Source organism: Drosophila mojavensis, unplaced genomic scaffold (genome assembly GCF_018153725.1).
Source record: "Drosophila mojavensis isolate 15081-1352.22 unplaced genomic scaffold, ASM1815372v1 contig_136, whole genome shotgun sequence".
Taxonomy (NCBI): Eukaryota; Metazoa; Arthropoda; class Insecta; order Diptera; family Drosophilidae; genus Drosophila; species Drosophila mojavensis.
The window spans coordinates 19,415,252-19,433,790 of record NW_025318667.1 but is presented as its reverse complement, the minus strand read 5'-3'; the positions used below and the strand labels follow the sequence as shown (position 1 = coordinate 19,433,790).

Below are 18,539 nucleotides of genomic sequence, written 5' to 3'. Positions count from 1 at the left end.
CTCCTACTTGCTGTACACACGAATTTCGAATGAGAGAAAAAAAAAAGGGAAGACTCTTTGTCTTACCAGCTCCAAACGGCATAGAGTTTGTATAATTATAATTATCTTGTAAGGTATCTGATAACGGGACAAGCTAATGAAGCTTTAGGGAGGACCATGCATAGCTATGCCAGTCGACAATAAGAGTTGAGGCACGTAGAGTTCTCCCTAGGAGTGAGATTTCCATTATGAGAAGCGCAGAGAAAGGTTTCATGGCCGATTCTCTATCGATATTAACGAGAAGTTGAGTGTGCTAAAAGCAGGAAATGACGGCGGTACGAGGGCTAATGCTAATGCCACACTCAGTCCAGTTAACTACCTGGTTATTATAAACATGGTCTTTAAAGAGCTGATGAGCGGAAGCTGGGCAGCTGGAACATCCTCCTTCTTCATATATATTTTCGTAAATAATTGGTTGGCAGGCAAACCGCAGCAGACGATGCAACAATTGGGCCCTCAACAGTGGCAGCCAGCAGTCAGCAGTCAGCTTCATTAACAGCCAAAATGCGACCTCTTAATGCCACAGTTTTTGTTGTTGTTGCTGCTGCTGTTGCTGCTGTTGCTGTTATTGCCGCTGCTGCTGCAGTTGGCGGCGACTGTGCAACGCTTCCTACTTGCATAAATTGCACAGTTGCCGACTTTCAAATCTAACAACAAACAAACACACTGCCATACAAATCATAATTTTGCAGCATCGCCTCGCAGAGATGCGACGACGCCGACGGCGACGGCGACTTGGGTGCAGCCGTGCAAACTGGCAGCTTTGATGCCGTCTGCTGATGTGGCCGGTGTAATTGTTTGTTATTGGTGGCTCCTCGGTTTATGGACGCGATTACATCAGCAGCGGGCACAGCTAGGCACATCTTCCATTTGGATTGTCGTCAGATTCGATTGGCTTCGCCTCGCTTTAAATGGCCTGGACATGGCGCTTGCCGCATGTTATGTGACCAAAGTGCACACAACAGCAACTCGAGTTCAGCTCCGAAATACTTATGTGAGTGTTGGCTAGACATTCGTCTTCACATGCATACATATGTATATGTGTATATTAAAATTGGCATTGCATTTGCTCAGATTTGATAAGCTGAAAGTTCGTTTGTGATAGATGTACTGAGCTTACTTCAAATGGCTACTAAAGAGAGAATGAGAGAGAGGGAGAAGGAGAAAGCGAGTGTGTGTGTGAGAGAGAGAGAGTGCGAGTGTGATAGAGAGTTTAAGGAAATGCATTTGCCTTCCATGCAACTGTCTAAAAAATATTAATCAATACTCTATTCAAATCAGTTCCAGGCGCAGGGGCGTAGCTAAGTTGTTGTTAATGGGGGCTGATTTTTATTGAGTAGTCGTATATTTGGCAATGGCTTACAGACTTAACAAATAAATTCGAATACGTAATTGGGCTAATCATTATCCTGATTTTCTCATTCATTGCAGGCATGTCACGCCACTGTCCAGATGGGAAATTATTCGCAATATTTATTTATATGCTTCGGCTTGTCTACTTTATTAATTCTCACCAATTTCACTGCAGGCCGTATGGTGCGAACTGGAACTCTCTCAATAAATTGTGTGCCGCTCAGTCAATCAGCTTAATTCGAGTTCATTCCATTCGATTTATGTAGTGCGTGAAGCAATGCAGTCCTGTCATACATACTTACATACATTGGAGCTCTATCAAATTCATATTAGCATAGTGTTTTTTTTCTTTCTTCTTAAATATATTTATTAGAAGCCAACAGAACATAATTTTACTTGATTATCTGCTTTGAATTTCATTTACAAACACTGATATATATATATACTAATATATGTAGGTACATGACAAAGAAAAAGTACCTAAGAAACTAAGAGATAAAAAAAAAAAAAATTACAACAATAACACCTCTTGGTGTATGACATAATTAATAAACAAGCTAAAATATATGACTACCATCGTTACTTATCATATGCCATATGCAATATAATTTGATATTTTATATTTCGTAACGAATGTGTGAACGAAGAAGACAAGATTTTGTAATTGGCAACAAACTTTCAATTTATAATAAAAAAAAAAAAAGAAAAAGAAAAAAATTAAAATGCAAAAATTAAAATAAAAACTGCACTAAATATGGAGATTTGGAATAGAAATCTACGAAATCGCATAATACATATCATAAGCAACGCTGACTTGGCGAAAACGTGCCCTTGGTGGGAGATACATGATGAATATAATAAATGATGAATCAACAATATACGACGACAAGCTGCAATCTGTCCTACTATTCAGTCATATATTTTTACGGCATTTATTTAAAATAACTTGGTTAAGTGATTGGAATGTCATCTAATAACAAAGGCCACAAAGTATATCAAAATAAATATATATATAACATTTTCTAGTCTACATAAAAATATTAACAAAAATGCATTGAGCTTCACTGAATAAATAATACAAACATTAATTATAACAAATGAGAAATTAAAAAAAATAATAATAAAAATTATACATAGTTGCATTTGCTAAGAAATACAAACTAATGCGGCGCCAGCTGCTTGTCCAGGGACTTTTTGACAATGCGGCTGCGCTCCGGCACCGTCTCTGGCTGGGAGTCGCGCTTGAAGACTCGCTGGATGGGCACAGCGTAGGCCAGCGTGTGGCTCTGGAATGGCCGCGGCGTTTGGTGCTGCTGGTACAGACGCAGCACCTCCCAGCTGGGTATGTAGGAGTCCAGCAGCGACTTGGAGTCACGTCCGGCGAACAGATCCGGGGTCAGATCTGGCTGCGATGGCCGGAAGGGCTTCGAGTAGCCGCCTGCGTACCCAGACGCTGGCCGTCGCGTCGTAATGCTGACAAAACTGGGCGGATAGGGCAGCGGTATGCGGGTGCCGGGCGCATAATTGCGCTGGCCCACAGGGGCATAGGCGAACTGCTTGGACTGCGGCAGCAGCAGCGGCAGCGCCACTGGGCCGCCATGTGAGCTGAGGCTGGGGCGCAGCGACGGCGCTGGCAGGTGGTGGTGATGCTGTTGCTGCAAGAAAGCGTAGGGCGGTCGCAGCGGACGTGGTACGGGTCTGGGTATGGGGCGTGGCAGCACTGTGGTGGTGGGAGCTGGCAGCGCATTGCCATCCAGATATTGCACGCCATTTAGCTGAAGCTGCAGGTCCAGATCAAAGGGCACAATGGGCTGTAGAAATCGCGTTTGCGTCTTCGTTGCGGCTGTTGTTGTTGGCGTTGCTGCCGTCGACGCGGACGTAGGTGAGCTGCGAGCGAGAGAGAGTGAGAGAGAGAGAAAGCGAGAGTGAGAGAGAGAAAGTGTGTGTGAGAGAGCCAGCAAGATGTGACTTAACGAGCCGCGTTTATCTAATCTCTGCTACTTATTAAGGCAATCGATGCTGCCATTTGTCGGAAGCCAACGCCGGCTGCAGTCGTGAGTGAAACTGACCGTTTCAACACCCACCCACAGGCCAAGAGCTATCTATCGCAGATTGGCTGGCTGCATTCGTCTAAATGTGTCTTTAAGGGCATTCGATTAACACTGCAATTTTCGCTCATTTTCAGCCAATTCGCCAATTCAATTGACAAACAGGCAATTTGGCTGCCGACAAGAGCTGGAAAACCGCAATTCACTAGGCACTTGTGTGTGTGAGTGTGTGTGTGTGTTTTTTAATCCCAAGTATCTGATGGTCTGGTCTTGTTAATGTTGCGGTTTTCTTAAACATCCAAATCACTTTCAATATCTAATAAAAGAACTATATTTCTATTATTTTATGGTCTCCAGCATATGGTAGTGTATAATGCCCAGCGGATGCTTAAATCAACATTTCCGCACTTAAATAGAGTCTGTTCAACTATTTCTCACTTTGCCTACTCATAAAGCAAGAGCGGCTCTCCACTCCTATCAAAATTTCAGTTTTGTTAAGATATTGTAAGAAAAACCAAGCCTCAAATCATCTTTTAAAACTTAAATAATACTGGTTAGATTGGTAAATCTTGTAGGCGTTTTTCTGGAATTTATTTTAAATTTAATTAATGACATTATGTGTTATATCATCAATCTTTATTGATCTCTATTGACTTTAGTCTTTTACTCGTTCTTCTAAAATGTATTCAAAATGTTATGAACTCTATATTCTATATTGATTATCTAACTAAAATTTAATGAATTTTATTCTGTTTTCTATCATCTATCTATTGATTTTCTATTAACAAGCGTACTTTGATTAACCTGATGTCTATCATCTATATTGATCTATATTGATCCTGCATTCAAAATTTTATTGGCAATACCCGGTTTTCTGCCATATGTGTATATTGACTTGATATCTCAAATTTTACTAAAGTTAATCTGATTTCTATGATCTATGTATATTATTCTAGATTGATTCCGATTCTATTATATAATCACGAATCCAAATAAACATCAAATTCTGTGACTCCCCAGCAAAATTAGCAATTTAGGCAAATATTTATATTTACAAAACTTCAAACTCAAAGTATTAATCATTTAGAGCTTAAAGCTTTTATGTGTAGCCACTAAAGTTAACGTTGCAAAGCTTCGAACTGCTGCAGTCTTGGCTTGTCTGGTTTGTGTCTGATTTGTGTCTGGTTTGTGTCTGCACTTGAGCTTCGTCCCAAGTCACAAGCCAAAAGCTTGAAAGCTCTTGCCACCTGCATACTTACATTGCATTGCCATCTTGCAGCAGCAGATAGCCGCCTGAGAGCTGGTCGGGCAATGCGTAGCCAGCGCTCAGCTGCTGATGCTGCTGCTGCAGCTGGCGCAGACGCTCCACCTGCTCCAGCTTGGCGGCGTCCTGGATGTAGCTGGGCGGCACACTGGCCGCCACGCTGGGATGCCACTCGTAGTGCGTGGGCAGCAGTGGCAGACGATTGAGATCGAGCCGCTGCTCCTGCTCGCGCTCCAGATCCTCGAGACTCAGCTGAAGTGGCGTGTTGTCATCGTCGTAGCCGTGTGGTGGGCGCTGCAGCGCTGCTTGAGTCGCGGTCAGCGCAGCCAGCAGAGCCCAGAGCAGAGCTAGTTGTCTCTGTGGAGGCGGAGAAAAGAAGATGTTTAGTTGGGCCTTTTTAGCAAGCGAATGTAATGACGCAGGTGTACGCAGTTTGTGTTTATTGTTGCTATAGCTGAATGTTAACTTATTGCTTGGCTTTGGAATCGGCAGTGAAAGGTTTACGCTTTGCTAGCTGCCTTTCGCTGAAATGTGGCCAGTGCCACGCCCACCTGCGACCAGTGATGCATTTGATTGAGATTCGAGATCAACCGGCTTGACGAATAGTAATAGTAATACATTAACTGTGAAATTGGCAACACACAGACGGCTATAATAGGTGGGGGTGGCCAGCCAATCAGTTGGCCAGACGAGCAGCTGGCCAAACGGCACAAGGCCAGGCCGAGCGCCACTGATAAGCAGCGCCTTTCTAAATCGCTGGTCCAAACTAACGGCCATTTGTCACGAAGCACTCAAACGCAACGCCAACTTTAAGCGGCCCCGATTGCAACATTCCTGCTGCATTCAACGTGAGACGGTCTCGAATTGAACCGAAAACTGCACTCGTCTCGCCAGCCAAAAATTGCATTTTTTGTGCAATACCCAATGATGCCACATTAAAAAAAAAAAAAAAAAAGAAGGCAAAAGATCATAAAAAAAAAATAAAGAAACAGAAAAATCCGTTCAAAAGTCTTTGAAAAACTAGTTGCAATTTTTGGCCAAGCGGCTGCACAGCATTCGCTGTGGCGCGCTAAGCCAGTTGGAGCTGTCAGTGCCATCGTGAGCATTATCATAGATGCGTGCGCCAGTTTGACGCTGCTCTCTAATTATTTTGCTGGCCACAGCGGCTGGTAATGATCGCTCGCAGGTCACATGCCCGGCGCTGCGAATGCAAATGCAGCTTGATTGATGACAGCTCGGCTAATGGATCTGATGGACTGCCAATTGCCAGCGCTAAAGTGCGTAATTTGCGCGCCTTTGTTTGGCCCGCAGTTACAAAAAAAAAAAAAAAAAACAAACAAAAAAAAAACTCAGCAAAATCAAAAGACTTAAAAGACAAACTCGCGCCTGTACAGAACAGCTCTGAGTGCTCTGAGGGCCCTGGCCATCAATCATACTTCTGTGTCATTCACAATTGTCAGCCTGGGCGGTCTAAGAGCGACAGATTGCATTGTTGCAGTCGAAGGCGAATTGCTGACCTATGCTCAGTCGATGAATGAACTTTGCTCTTAACTTTAGGAATCAGCGCAAATCGGAGGTTGTTTATAATAAGACTCTAGATGTACTTATGAACTTTGCTCTTAACTTTAAGAATCAGTGCAAATTGGAGGTTGTCTATAATGAGACTAGATACAATTATAGTTAGCCTGGTTTATATGGTTTTCCTCAGTAATAGCTAATATGATGTTCTTAACTGTTTGATAGTGCAATATTTGGTATCTGAAAGTATAGTTTCTGATACCAAAGATCAGTGTTCAGATTTCAGCGATAAGGCTTCAAGTAGATAATTGTCTAGGCCTTAAAGTTTACCTTTGGAATATCTGCTAAATGAATGAGGAATCATCTATGTACACTTCTAGAAGAGATACAATTTTTTGCTTTCTTTGGTTCTTTGCCAATCTAAGTCAATAAAAATCCATGTTATAATAGTTTTATACCTATATGAGACATATTAAATGACTTTGAAGTCGTTTATTATTTACGTAAGCAATATAATTGATATTATACATACAGTAAATATAATGTATATATATATATATATATATATGAGAAGGGAAAAACGTTCTGAAATCTCCTCCCTCAAGGAACAGCCCTATCAATGTACATAAAGTCCGTCATCAATTATACATACATTCATTATGAATTACACATGTAAGAGAAATCTGAAGAAGTAACAGCTCTATCCGTATACCGTTAAGTCAACATACTTTCCTTAAACAAAAACTTCCTGTCAATATTTACTAACTCAATACTCAGTCTAAGCTCTATGCCGATTTTCGGGTCACTTTAGCAAACCTTTTGAGCTTCAGCTCTTTACGCACCATTTCTGCACTTTGCACGATTCGAGCTGCTTTTTGATTTTTGGCAAGTCTTTGGCCTTATTTAGCAGAAAGTCGTAAAAGAAACGCGATCAATCACTTTGGTTATGCTTTAAAGCGGATGTTCCTTAACAACCAAAATTAAATTTCCAACGCACTGCCGACATTCGCGAAGTAAGCAGAGAGTGAGAGAGAGATAGAGAGAATGAAACAAAAATAGCACAAACAAAAAACACAAACAAAAAACAAATAAACAAATACGGCGCAATTTGAAACGAAGCCGAAACCAAACAACGTAGCGTAGCAATTGCGACTGCGACAGAGCGAAGCGTTAACGGTGCGTTTTATACCAAGAGCCAACTTGGCTAACACAGAAACGGCCGTGCAGTTCTGCAGGCATGGCCAAAGCCCAACAAGTGGACGCATTGTTGCTGCTCGGCAACAGCACAGCGACAGAAAGAGAGAGAAAGAGAGAGAGAGAGAGAGAGAGATTGAGGCAAAGACAGAGAGAGAGAGAGAGAGAGAGAGAGAGAGAGAGATAGAGGGCAATAAACGTTTAGCAATGCAGATGGGAGTCAGTCGAAGGATTGCAGCTGAAACTGAGCCAAGTGAGCCAAGCCCACGAATGCGAAACAAAAGGCGGCTAAGAGCGCCAAGTGCGCGCAATTAATTGAAATGGAAAGTGCGGGCAAGCACAGCCACCAGTCGGAAATTAAAAATTGAAATCATTTCAAACATTGAACACCGCCCCAAACTTCAACACACACAAAAAAAAAAAAAAAAAAAACAGAAAACAAAAAAACAAAACAAAAAGGCAACAGCAACAATATGCAAAGTCAAGCCATCAAAGCTAATTTACGCATTTAAAAGTGTTATAACAGACAGCCAACATGCAAAGCAGCCCCCCCCCACTCTCCCTCCAAAGCAATCACCCCTTTCACCATCCCTGCACCTGCTCTGCGACAGAGCAACGAGAGCATCTCGAACATGACCATTAATTGAACTATATTCAAGTAGTTTTCTGGTTTCTTCTTCTTCTTCTTCTTCTTCTTCTTCTGCTTGGTATTAGTTATGTTGTTGTTGTTAACCGTTCACTTCCGCCACGAGGCGCAGTCGCCGTCGTAGCAAGTGTGCCTAATCAGTTCCATCCATATCCAGAGCAGAGCCAACAAATTCCATTACGCTGGCCCCACAAGACGCACTGGGCACGCCGTGGGGCGTCGTCAACGCCATTAGAGCTGCTCGAAAGTAAATTGTGGCAGCATATGTACATCGATGTGCTGCATTCGATAACAGTTTCGGGTATGGTCAGAGATGTTGTACACTAAAATTGTACCCGCCTTATCGGGCAGGTGTGTTGGCAGAACTGAGTTATCTTCGATTGCCAAAGAGTTTTCTTGAAGCGAAGATTGAGATGCGATTAAGATCTTATTTGTATATAGTTAAAATGTATATACATACATTTATGTCTTCAATGTGTAATAGAAGAAAAATACAATAATAATTTGAATAATAATATATAATAATAAACATATACATTTACTTTTATTATGTATGGAGATATATTAAAGCTTAAATCAGAGGTAAAATTTCAACAGTAAAATATAAGAATTGATAGAATAAGATTATATATGTATATGCAGTATTATATATATGTGTATGTAATTTATATGTATATAGATTACTCTCTACACATACGTATATATAATATTTGTTCACACTTATTTTTTTGTTCCTCCTGGCTTTGGGCCCTTTGCCTGCTAAGAAATTTGATCTTCACGTTCTGTGCATCGGAGAACTTAGAAAGTTGATATATCTATGTAGTATATAGTATATATATATATATATATATATATATATATATATATATGATACCTATATCTTATTCACAATCATTCAATCCATTTGTTCCGCCCTCTAAACCTTTTGCTGTCCAAAAATTTGATTTTCATGCAATGAGCATTCGAGTTTAATAAAAAGTTCTTGACCCACTTGAAAATAATTTATATGAAAATAGAGATATTCGAAATATAGATATATATACAGAATTTCCAATATTAATTTTAATAATCAGGGCCAGAGTAAGAGCATTCACGAGCTGTGTTTGGAACTGTTTTGAAATGCCTGTCGGCACTCGGTCCACATAATGCCGCAAGTGAAAGAAGGTCGGCTCGATCGCTATAATTGATCGCAAGATGGAGTGGTAATGAAAGCCTCTCGCACAGGCCGAGCTCCAGCCAAATGAATTTGTCAAAACGCGACAATTAGACGGTCGAGTGCAAGTATTGGCTCGACTGGGACTGGGACTGGGACTACGATTTGGAACGCTTGGGGCATCTGGCTGACTGGCTGACTGACGCAACTTCAAGGTTGACAACGTAATGACTGCTGACACACGTGTGTTTATATATATATGCGTGTGTGTGTGTACAAGTGCATGTTAACAATTCGACTGTTCCGGGCGGGCGTGAAATTTGTTGTTTTACTTTCACTGACAAAAAAAAAAAAAAAAAAAAAACACACACAGCCCAGAGACAATGGAAATTCATTCTGTTTGGCTGTTGGGCCGTTAGCCGTTACCTGTTAGTTGTTAACTGTTGCCTGTTGGCGGCTGATTGTTGGCCTAAGACGACCTTGCTCCGAGTCATCTTAGTTTGTTTGTTTACTCTGTTGGGCCTATAAGCAACTCGGGCATGTTGTAATAGACTCTGTAATATTTATAATGTTGCATTAATGCCTGGATGAGTCGGACTATGTAAATGTAACAATGTGAACTTAGAAACAGTCAAGTTTTTGTTAGTCTGAAATTAACAATAGGAGCACTTAAACTAAGTTATTTATATTCCAATCGAGTCAGTCAATCAGAACATTCTCTTAGAGTTATGATTTTGATGATCAATTAATAGTGAATGTTTTTAATTTATATCAAATTTTACCTGATATGTTTATATCTATAGTATATCTATAGTTCATATGTATTCATAGTTCAGCAATAACAGCATACATTCACTCAGACCTCACTCTAAGCTAGCTAATTTGAATGATTTACAATTCTTTTATTCAAAATATCTTTATTCGGCTCTCGAATATAACAAATAACAAGTCAAAGTTAAGTATAACAATATTAATAAAAAAAAAAAAAAAAAAAAACAAATTAAAAAAAAACGAATGACTTAAACAACAAACTCGAGTCAGCCAACTATGTCCTAGTTCTCATATACAGCTGTGGATGGGATGTTGCGCCCGTGGGCGTGCCACCGTGATTAGCGGCTGCCGCTGGCAGATACTCATTCATATTCAGGCTGAATGCGGGCGGGAAGCTCTTCTCCTTTGCCTCGCGATTGATGCGATAGCTGCTGCGATAGGCGGCCACCGGCGAGATGGCGCTGGCGTAGCCCTGCAGGCCGGCGCCTGAGTAGTGCAGGCCCGTGACGCCAGTGTTGGCGGGCAGCGGGCTGAGCTGCACGCTGCGTGCACCATAATCGGGCGTGGCGGCCACGCTGGGCGTCAGTGCAGGCACCGGCGGCTGCACGCCGGCCGAGGCCGCTGACGTCAGGTACGGACTGATAGGCACGATGATGGGGCGCGTCGGTATCAGCTGCAGATACTGCACGGTGCCGCTGCCATCCTGTAGCGACTGCGCCGGCAGATACTGCATCAGCATGGGCGTGCTGGGCAGATTGGCAAGGGGGGGGCTGTCGCCCAGACTGACGCTCTGCATGGGCGAGAAGTTCGTCTCCATTTCGGGCAGCTTGTAGGAGGGCTTGAAGCCGGCCTCTGTCTGCGGCTGCGGCTGCGCCTGGGCCGTGCCTATGCTATCGTAGTTGGTGGCAAAAGCACTCAGGGAGTTCAGATGCACATCCTGGCCATTTGAGCTGCCTTGGAGTAGCTGCTGCTGCTGCTGCTGCTGTTGCTGTTGTTGCTGTTGTTGTTGTTGCTGCTGCTGCTGCTGCACTTGAACACTGTTGGCGGACTTGCCCGATTTGTTGGCTATCTCGGGGCTTGATACGGGCAGAGCGTGCAGCAAAGGCAGCACGAGCAGCTGCACTAGCAGCAACACGCAGTGGAATCTTCCTAGGCACAGCATCTGAAATGTGAAAGAGTTTAGCGAGTGTAACGGCAAATTCGAATTAATGAGTCAGATATCAAAAGGCGACACACATTGCAATTTGCTCTATGATATATTGTGTGTAAAACATAATAAGTTTTATATATATGGAATGTCAATCAATTAACCAGATTAAATTTTCACTAAAAAAAGCAAAAGACTTGTTCAATAAAATACAACATATCATATAAATGTAGTACATCTAGAGTTTAGATAGAAGTAAGAGAATCAGAGCAGAATCAGCAAGTAACAATATTTTCTCAATGACTGATTGATTGATGTGATTGATTCTAAGACGTTTGAGATTTGGCTATGCCAAGTGAAAGCTGCTTACAGGAATCTATTGATGAGAATTATAAATCTAGCTTTAGGTCTATTTTTCAATTTTCTTTAAAATATATACGCCTCACAAAATCCAATAATAATTTGACTATAATTTATGCCAACAAAACTGCTTCATTGTAAGCAAAACGCTTTGGCCGAATATGGTTAATTTAACAATTTGGTAATAGTTCACAAAGAGAAATAGAGAAAGGGACAGAGAGAGAGAGAGAGTGAGAGAGAGAGAGAGAGAGATGGAGATGGAGATGTGAAGAGAGAGAGAGGCATCGTTTGTTTTGTTAATTAATAAATTTTGTTTCATGTCCAAGCTGGCAAGCTGCAACGCCCAATGGGGGCAACGCGGTAATTAGGTAGCCTGTTCTGTTTAAGCATTTTGGCCAGGTTAATTGCCATACAAATGGCATAAACACAAGCCACCGAAAATTACTTAACCAAGTTCCATGAATGGATGGGCGTAACAATCTTATTTAAAGTTCACTTTCACTGCGCGCTGTCTTGTTGCTGCTTGCTTTTATTTTTCATTTAATTCGTAGCCTCACAGCAATTATGCTCATTCATACACGAGCAAATATTTGTTCGAAAACACTAATAAAACAAAAATGAAAAACCAAGACAAAAACAAAAATAAATAATATACAGCAGTAAATGCTTCACCTCTGCCATGATTTAACGTTTGCTGTGACACTCGCTGGGTCGCGTTTTTTAATGAGAGACCAAATGAAATTGTATCTGATGTTGGCTAAACACTTGCACTTCAGTTGGCTGCAGCCCACGACTGTCAGGCGACGCGGTTTGATTAACGTCACGGACGCCGACGAGGCTGCTTATATACGCCGAGCCAGGCGGGCGCAACAGGTGCGGCAGCTGGGGACAGGCGAGCCACCGGGCGAGGTGGGAGGAAGCTGCCAATTTTCCTCAATCGCCATTAAAAGCCGTTTAACTGTAGCATGCCACAAGTTGCAGCCAAAAGCCGTTTGCTACTCACTCACGAGCTATTGCATGTTTTTTTTGCTTTTTATTTTATTTTATTTTTTTTTTTTGGTGCTGCGGCGTGGAAATCAAAACATTATCACAGCAGCTCATTCTGTGCGCATTGTTGCATGTGCAGCATAGCTCAGTTTAAGTCGTGCTCAACTCAAGTTCAAGTTTACCGCGCCAACTGGGAATGCGCTCTGCAGACATTCCACAACGTTCATAATAGAGTTAGAGTTAATAATTTATAAAGAAATTTATGACACAATGGAATACTAAATTAAAATATAAATATGAAAAATAAATATAAAAATATAAAATAAATAATATATACAATGAAAATCATAGTTATACATATTATTCATTTTATTATTATTCAGAGATATATATTCATATAAATATAAATAACATATATAATGAAAATAATATTTATACATATAAATATTTATACAGATATACATATATATCATATATACATCTGACAATCTCATCGCAGCAAACCACCATAAATCCTTATCCTCATACCTCCGCACACATTTGCAGAGTATCTGGCCGTGTGGCAAGCTCGTCTCCGACATTCTGACTGCTTTGGATTTTTGGTTCCGTCTTCCGAAACACGACGAGCAGAGAAGTGCAGCAGCCCACAATTAGGCGCTGGCTGCGGATGTTTTCCGCATTGCCTCCTGGCCATGATACGCTCAAACGGGTTTCTTTGTAGCAGCAGCCGAGCACCGGTTGGCTCAAAGCTAGAGCCAGCCAAAGCAACCAAAATAGCTTTTCCCCACTTGGTTTACTTGCTGCTCAGTTATAGCAATAGCTATGCAGCTAAGCAACAACAACAAAGCATGGCAAGGTCGTACGAGAATTACATTAGTTTTTCAAGCTGCACAAAATTCTGAGCTTGAATTTGGATATTATAATCATTGAGTGTGGCTCAAAGCTAATGAATTGCGGCTAGCTAATTGTTATAATTGAGAATTATAATTCCCAATCGGACATCAGATGTTCGGCAAGTGTGTTAGTCAATCAGGTCTTCCGAGCTAAGGCTAAAATTCACTTCAGTTAGGAATAGATTTCAAAATAACTGTTATATATAATTATTTAATGTTTAAGTGTAGTTGATATTAAATATAGACTCTACTAAATATATATTGGTGCCTACACTAGTAACCTGATGGTTGTAGAAGCCCTACTATAATACACTGTAACACTATAAATTCGCTCGCACCTTTGCACGTCATTTATAAAGAGTTGTATCTATGAATGTTGTCCACCTAGTGAACTATTATTGGTCAATAGCCCTCTTATTGGCCGTAACGGCTTCTGAATATATACACAGGTCCAATAAAGAGATCATATATCATTAGGTTCATTTGACTTGAGTATAATCAATGTGTGGATCATCTATAAACGATGACATTTAGCCAACTGTGAGCTAAGACTCGATTGATCGAACTGCAGTCATTGGAATCTGTTCTCTCTCTCTCTCTCTCTGTCTCTGCCTCTTTCTCGGTTTCTCTGTCTCTCTCGTCCTCTCTCTCTCTCTCGTCTTCTTTCTCTCTCTTCCTCTCTTCTTCTCTGACTTCCAACCTCACTCTCTCATCTCAAAGATCATCTTCTGCTATAGAGTCTTTTGAGAGGTTCTTATATATTGTTCATCAAGCCGCTACGATTGATTCCTACTCAACTCTCTGGGATTGAAAAACCTTATCTCTCTGACTCTCAAGCCGATTTTCAGTTTGTCATGCAGAATTTCCATGATAAATCGTAATCTGTCGGACATTTTAAATTGATGAACAAGTAATGTGTTAAAGAATTTTAATTTTTCGATTCTTTACAACGATTTTACAGCTTCAGCCCATCAGTGATAATGTGGTATACTAATGGAACCCACTCAAACCAAATCTTTGCCCTTTAATGAATAGTATAGACAGCAAATCGCAGCACCTTAAAGAATAAATATTATACCTAGCAAATCTCTGCTTTTTATAGAAGAGTATGGATAACAAATGGAAACTCTGTTTGCACTCTTTATTTAATTTTTAGTATAATTTTCGTTATACAATCCGTGCGGTTAGCCACGTAGCTGAATCCAACTCTGGGCACACTTATTTGCATGTCTATTGCCAGAACAGAAGCGATACGCTTAGCTCAGCTGGCAAAGCTCTGCATGCTATCTTGGCATTGAATCGCCGTGCTGTTCCGCATGCTCGATGGGCCGAAGGCCAAGTGGCAAATATTGCTTTTGACGGAACGTGAGACGTTCGTCTGCCAGTTGATGTAGTTCAGGCGCAGTCGGGCAGGCAGCGCGGTGGCCCACAACGTGAGCCAGAGCAGGCAGGCACCGATGATGCTGGTGGTGATGCCCAGCAGCCAGTACTCGCAGCTCTCGAAGGTGTACTCCTCGGTGACTAGCTGCTGCAGTATGCCGATGATTGCACAGTGGCAGAGCGCTTCGATGCGACACCACAGCTTGGTCAGCATCAGGTCCAGCGTCAGCAGACAGATGCCCATCTCGAGGGTGAGGCGGCACAGAGACGAACAGTTGCGGCACCAGTGCGGAAATATGCGCACCACCTGCAGTACGGCCCCAATGCTCGCCACGAACAGCCAGCTGCCGAGTAGGGGCGCCGGGGAGCATCGGGCCAGCAGAAAGTAATACGAGATGCCCATGACCGAGTGCAGCAGTATTGCCATGGTTAGTGCTGAGAACGAGAGTCGTTCCATAACTGAATGGATTTCAGAATGGATCTTGATACGATGTCTATACCACTCTCTCTCTCTCTCTCTCTCACTTTTTTTCTATTTCCCCCTAACTCGCTCTCTCTGTCACTCTCTGTATGTCTGTATCTGTCTCTGTCTGAGTGCGTTGGGGGCTAACTCCTTGAATTTGGTTTGAATTTTGTTTGAGCTTGCTACATATTATACTATTTACACATCAAAACACATTTTCCCATCAAACACGTCTAACTGGCTGCAAAATCAAGGCATTGTTTTTCCTCATTTCGTTCGCCGTGATTAGTCGACTGTTTACTTTCATTTTTATGCCGTGGCTGTCCCAGCTGCATCTGTGGACCAATCTGAATTGATGTTTCAGTTGCGTTCGTTGCATACTTTGCGCTATATCCGCAAATATTTTACTTTGCCTGCAAAAACATGTTTACATTGAGGTTGACAATCTGCAAGACGATTGTTTTGCATATGGAGGCGGAGCGGGGCGAGCCCACAGAGCGAGAGCGAAGACTCAAGCTGCCAAATATGGGAGATCCATTTCCAATATGCAAAGGCGACCATAGCTGAAAAAAATGACAGACTGAATGCAAAGGCTGACCAATGCAGAGTAGATTCTCTCTCAAAAGCGGAACCATATCAAGATAGAGCTAAACTCATTCCGTCTTTCTCTGTTTCTTCGCTCTTTCTGGCCTTAAGCTGTTTGTTCTGTGCGCATTATCTTCCATTGCCTTCAGAAAATATAAATAATTTTTATATATTTGATTGCCAGACAGAAATGGCGGACAGAGAGCATAGAACCAATAAGAGCATAGAACCAATAAAATAAGGAAAATATTTCAATACACTTCTAATACTCTATAATAGTTGCATATTTCAAATTGTATACTTTGCGGCATATGCTTTAATAGCAAAACCTATCCAAGCTCAAAGCAAATAATTACCTGAACATGAATTTTTATCTGGAAGTTTATCAGCTGGACAGACATAGAGACTGCACGACAAATGAATATCACACGATATGCCGGGCACTTACAATGTCTATAGATAGCTGGATAGATAACAAAGATATCAGAAGCTGGAGGCATGGCTAATAATAGCAACAATAACTGGAAGGAAATGGCGTCTGCATTGTGTTCATTTAATTGCGAGCCGTAAATATGATATTGCCCCAATTACGGCTGACTGCAAATCGCATTTTAATTGTTGCAACCATCAGCGGCTGCAACGGCCACGTAATAAATGGCAACCTGATACGTTAAGGCTTTTGGTCAAATGAAATTTTCGTGGACTGCGTCTCAGTGGCTCAGTTGCTGTCAAGTAATTCGTCAAGATGCTTTGTGCTGCCATCCCATCCGAATGCTGTGCCATCTAGTTAACTGTTTGTCTGTCTATCTGGCGGTCTGTCTGTCCGATTGTCTGACTGCTTGTCTGTCTGTCCTCCTTGGGTGCCTTTTATGTCAACTGCATTTTTCACTGCTGTTGCCGTATTTCTTGTTGTGCATCTTTTTTTTTTTTTTTTTTTTTTTTTTTTTTTTGTACTGGTTTAAGCCACTTAATGGATTTATTTCCTCCTTTTTTTTTGGCTAAGATGCGGGCGCTGAAGTTGAAAGCGCTATTCACGCACAGTTTTCTTGCAGCTTCCATTCACAAAGACTTGCAATTCATCAAATCTCGTTAGCCTCGGCTTTTATAGAATATCTTCAGATGCTTTTGCTATTATTTTCGGGTTTTTACTTCTCTGGCGAGCACTTTATTCAAGTGAAAAGACGCCACGCCCAGTAACAGCAGCAGTAGCAGCAGCTGTGGGGCGTGGCTCTAGATACATGCGTCTCTCCCTGTCTGTGTGTGTATGTGTGTCTAAGGCGAGTGCAGCTGCACTGCGTCCCTCGACTTCCTTGTTAAAGCTAAGGGGCGTGGCTTAAGGTATTCATCTTTCGTGCAGCCAACTAACCGACAGCTGAAATGCAGTCTAACAAATGTGCTTCGAATAGCTCCGATATCAATTTGTGGCCATAAACGAGATATATACGAAAAACCAAGCCAGTTCCGTGTGTGATTGATGAACTTAGGCAGGCAGGATAATGCGATTGCTCAAATTGCAATTGTCAGTGTATTTATAAGATTTGAGCTGGCTTAGACTTCTATTATTATTATTATTATTATTGTTATTATTTATATATGCATATTAACACGATTTGAAGTGGTATTTATTTATAAGATCTAATTTGGTTTAGAATTTTTTTTTTTTTTATAATTTATCTTATTTTATTTGTATTAGACTTTTATTATTATTATTATGTTCCTATTTATATGATTTGAAGTGGTATTTTAGTTTATTTTATTTTATTTAATTATTTAAATTTATTTATTTTTAAAATTTATTTTTTAATGTATTTTTATTTTTTATTTTTTTTTTTATTTTATTCTTTTTTTTGTGCAATCTATTATATTTAGACCTGAGTTGGTATTTTAGTTTATTTAATTTAATTTTTACTGCTATTATTTTTAATTTTTTTTTTAAATTTATTTTTTATTGACTTTTTTATTTTTGTTTATTTATTTATTTATTTATTATTATTATTTTTTTTTTTTTTGGGAAATTTTGTTTGTAGCCCTATTATCATCAAGACGAGCTCAGCTGCAATCAACTCAATACGAGCCTTAGTGAAGAACCTTTCGCTCCAAAGCAAAGTTTTCTTGGCACTCCTGTTAGATCGATGGAGTAGGCGTGGCTGGCTGGCAGCAAGCTCGAAGTAATCCACTTCGTTTGCTAATTCCAACTGCTGCCAGATGGCCACTCATTTGGGTAAAAGGCAAACACTGCGCACCCAAAGTGCATTCAATTAACAATTTTCTGGCTGCGAGTGGTGCAAAAGTTTCGGCCCAGTGCGTGGATAGCGTTTTGTGGCAGGCATTTAATCAAAAACTTGCAACCCAAGTGCCTGGCAAGTTTTTCGGCCAAGTTTGCCAGAGCGCTGGCAAAACTTCTCAGATTGTGACGTCTACCAAAGTCAAATCGTGCTTTGCCGCTCACATGCTGGCAGCAATCAGTCTGACTTTAGCCAAGCACAAGTAAAAACAGCGCCAGCTGAGCTCGGCTGCACAGCACAGCGAACCCTCAATGCTCTCGCAATGGGCCATAGAATGCAGTCAGCTTTAGCGTAGAAGAGCTGCCTCCATGATAGAGGCATATTCTCGAGCCGATTCACAAATCGGTTTCAATGACTGGAAACAAAAGGCGCATTAGCTCGCGCTCCTCAATGCTAAGCAGCCAAGGTGCAGATTCCATAATATCCCGTGCAAAAGTGTATAAACAGATGGAG

General features: G+C 41.2%; 3 protein-coding genes across 3 annotated transcripts; all 3 read right to left on the bottom strand.

Moving 5' to 3' along the window:
- Positions 1-2,457: 2,457 nt before the first annotated feature.
- LOC6584258 lies at positions 2,458-7,359 on the bottom strand. The gene is made up of 3 exons (XM_044010318.1): positions 7,065-7,359; positions 4,700-5,061; positions 2,458-3,279 (listed from the first exon to the last, which is right to left on the bottom strand). Exons 1-3 carry the CDS (start codon positions 7,065-7,067, stop codon positions 2,553-2,555), a joined length of 1,092 nt encoding a protein of 363 aa, XP_043866253.1. The 5' UTR covers positions 7,068-7,359; the 3' UTR covers positions 2,458-2,552.
- A 2,837-nt stretch (positions 7,360-10,196) lies between these two features.
- Positions 10,197-12,286, bottom strand: LOC6584257 (probable serine/threonine-protein kinase yakA). Its single transcript, XM_032732348.2, has 2 exons — positions 12,166-12,286; positions 10,197-11,148 (listed from the first exon to the last, which is right to left on the bottom strand). The coding sequence occupies exons 1-2, from the start codon at positions 12,172-12,174 to the stop codon at positions 10,261-10,263; spliced, it is 897 nt and encodes a 298-aa protein (XP_032588239.1). The 5' UTR covers positions 12,175-12,286; the 3' UTR covers positions 10,197-10,260.
- Positions 12,287-14,500: 2,214 nt separating this feature from the next.
- On the bottom strand, positions 14,501-15,452 carry LOC6584256. Its single transcript, XM_002009876.4, has one exon. The coding sequence runs from the start codon at positions 15,208-15,210 to the stop codon at positions 14,635-14,637; it is 576 nt and encodes a 191-aa protein (XP_002009912.1). The 5' UTR covers positions 15,211-15,452; the 3' UTR covers positions 14,501-14,634.
- Positions 15,453-18,539: the final 3,087 nt, after the last annotated feature.

Excerpts from the sequence above, each read along its gene's own strand:
- LOC6584258 (XM_044010318.1), bottom strand. Across the intron at positions 3,280-4,699 it reads CTGCAAGATGGCAATGCAAT|CTCACCTACGTCCGCGTCGA; the intron begins GTAAGTATGCAG and ends TCTCGCTCGCAG.
- LOC6584256 (XM_002009876.4), bottom strand. The coding sequence starts at position 15,210 with ATGGAACGACTCTCGTTCTCAGCACTAACCATGGCAATACTGCTGCAC.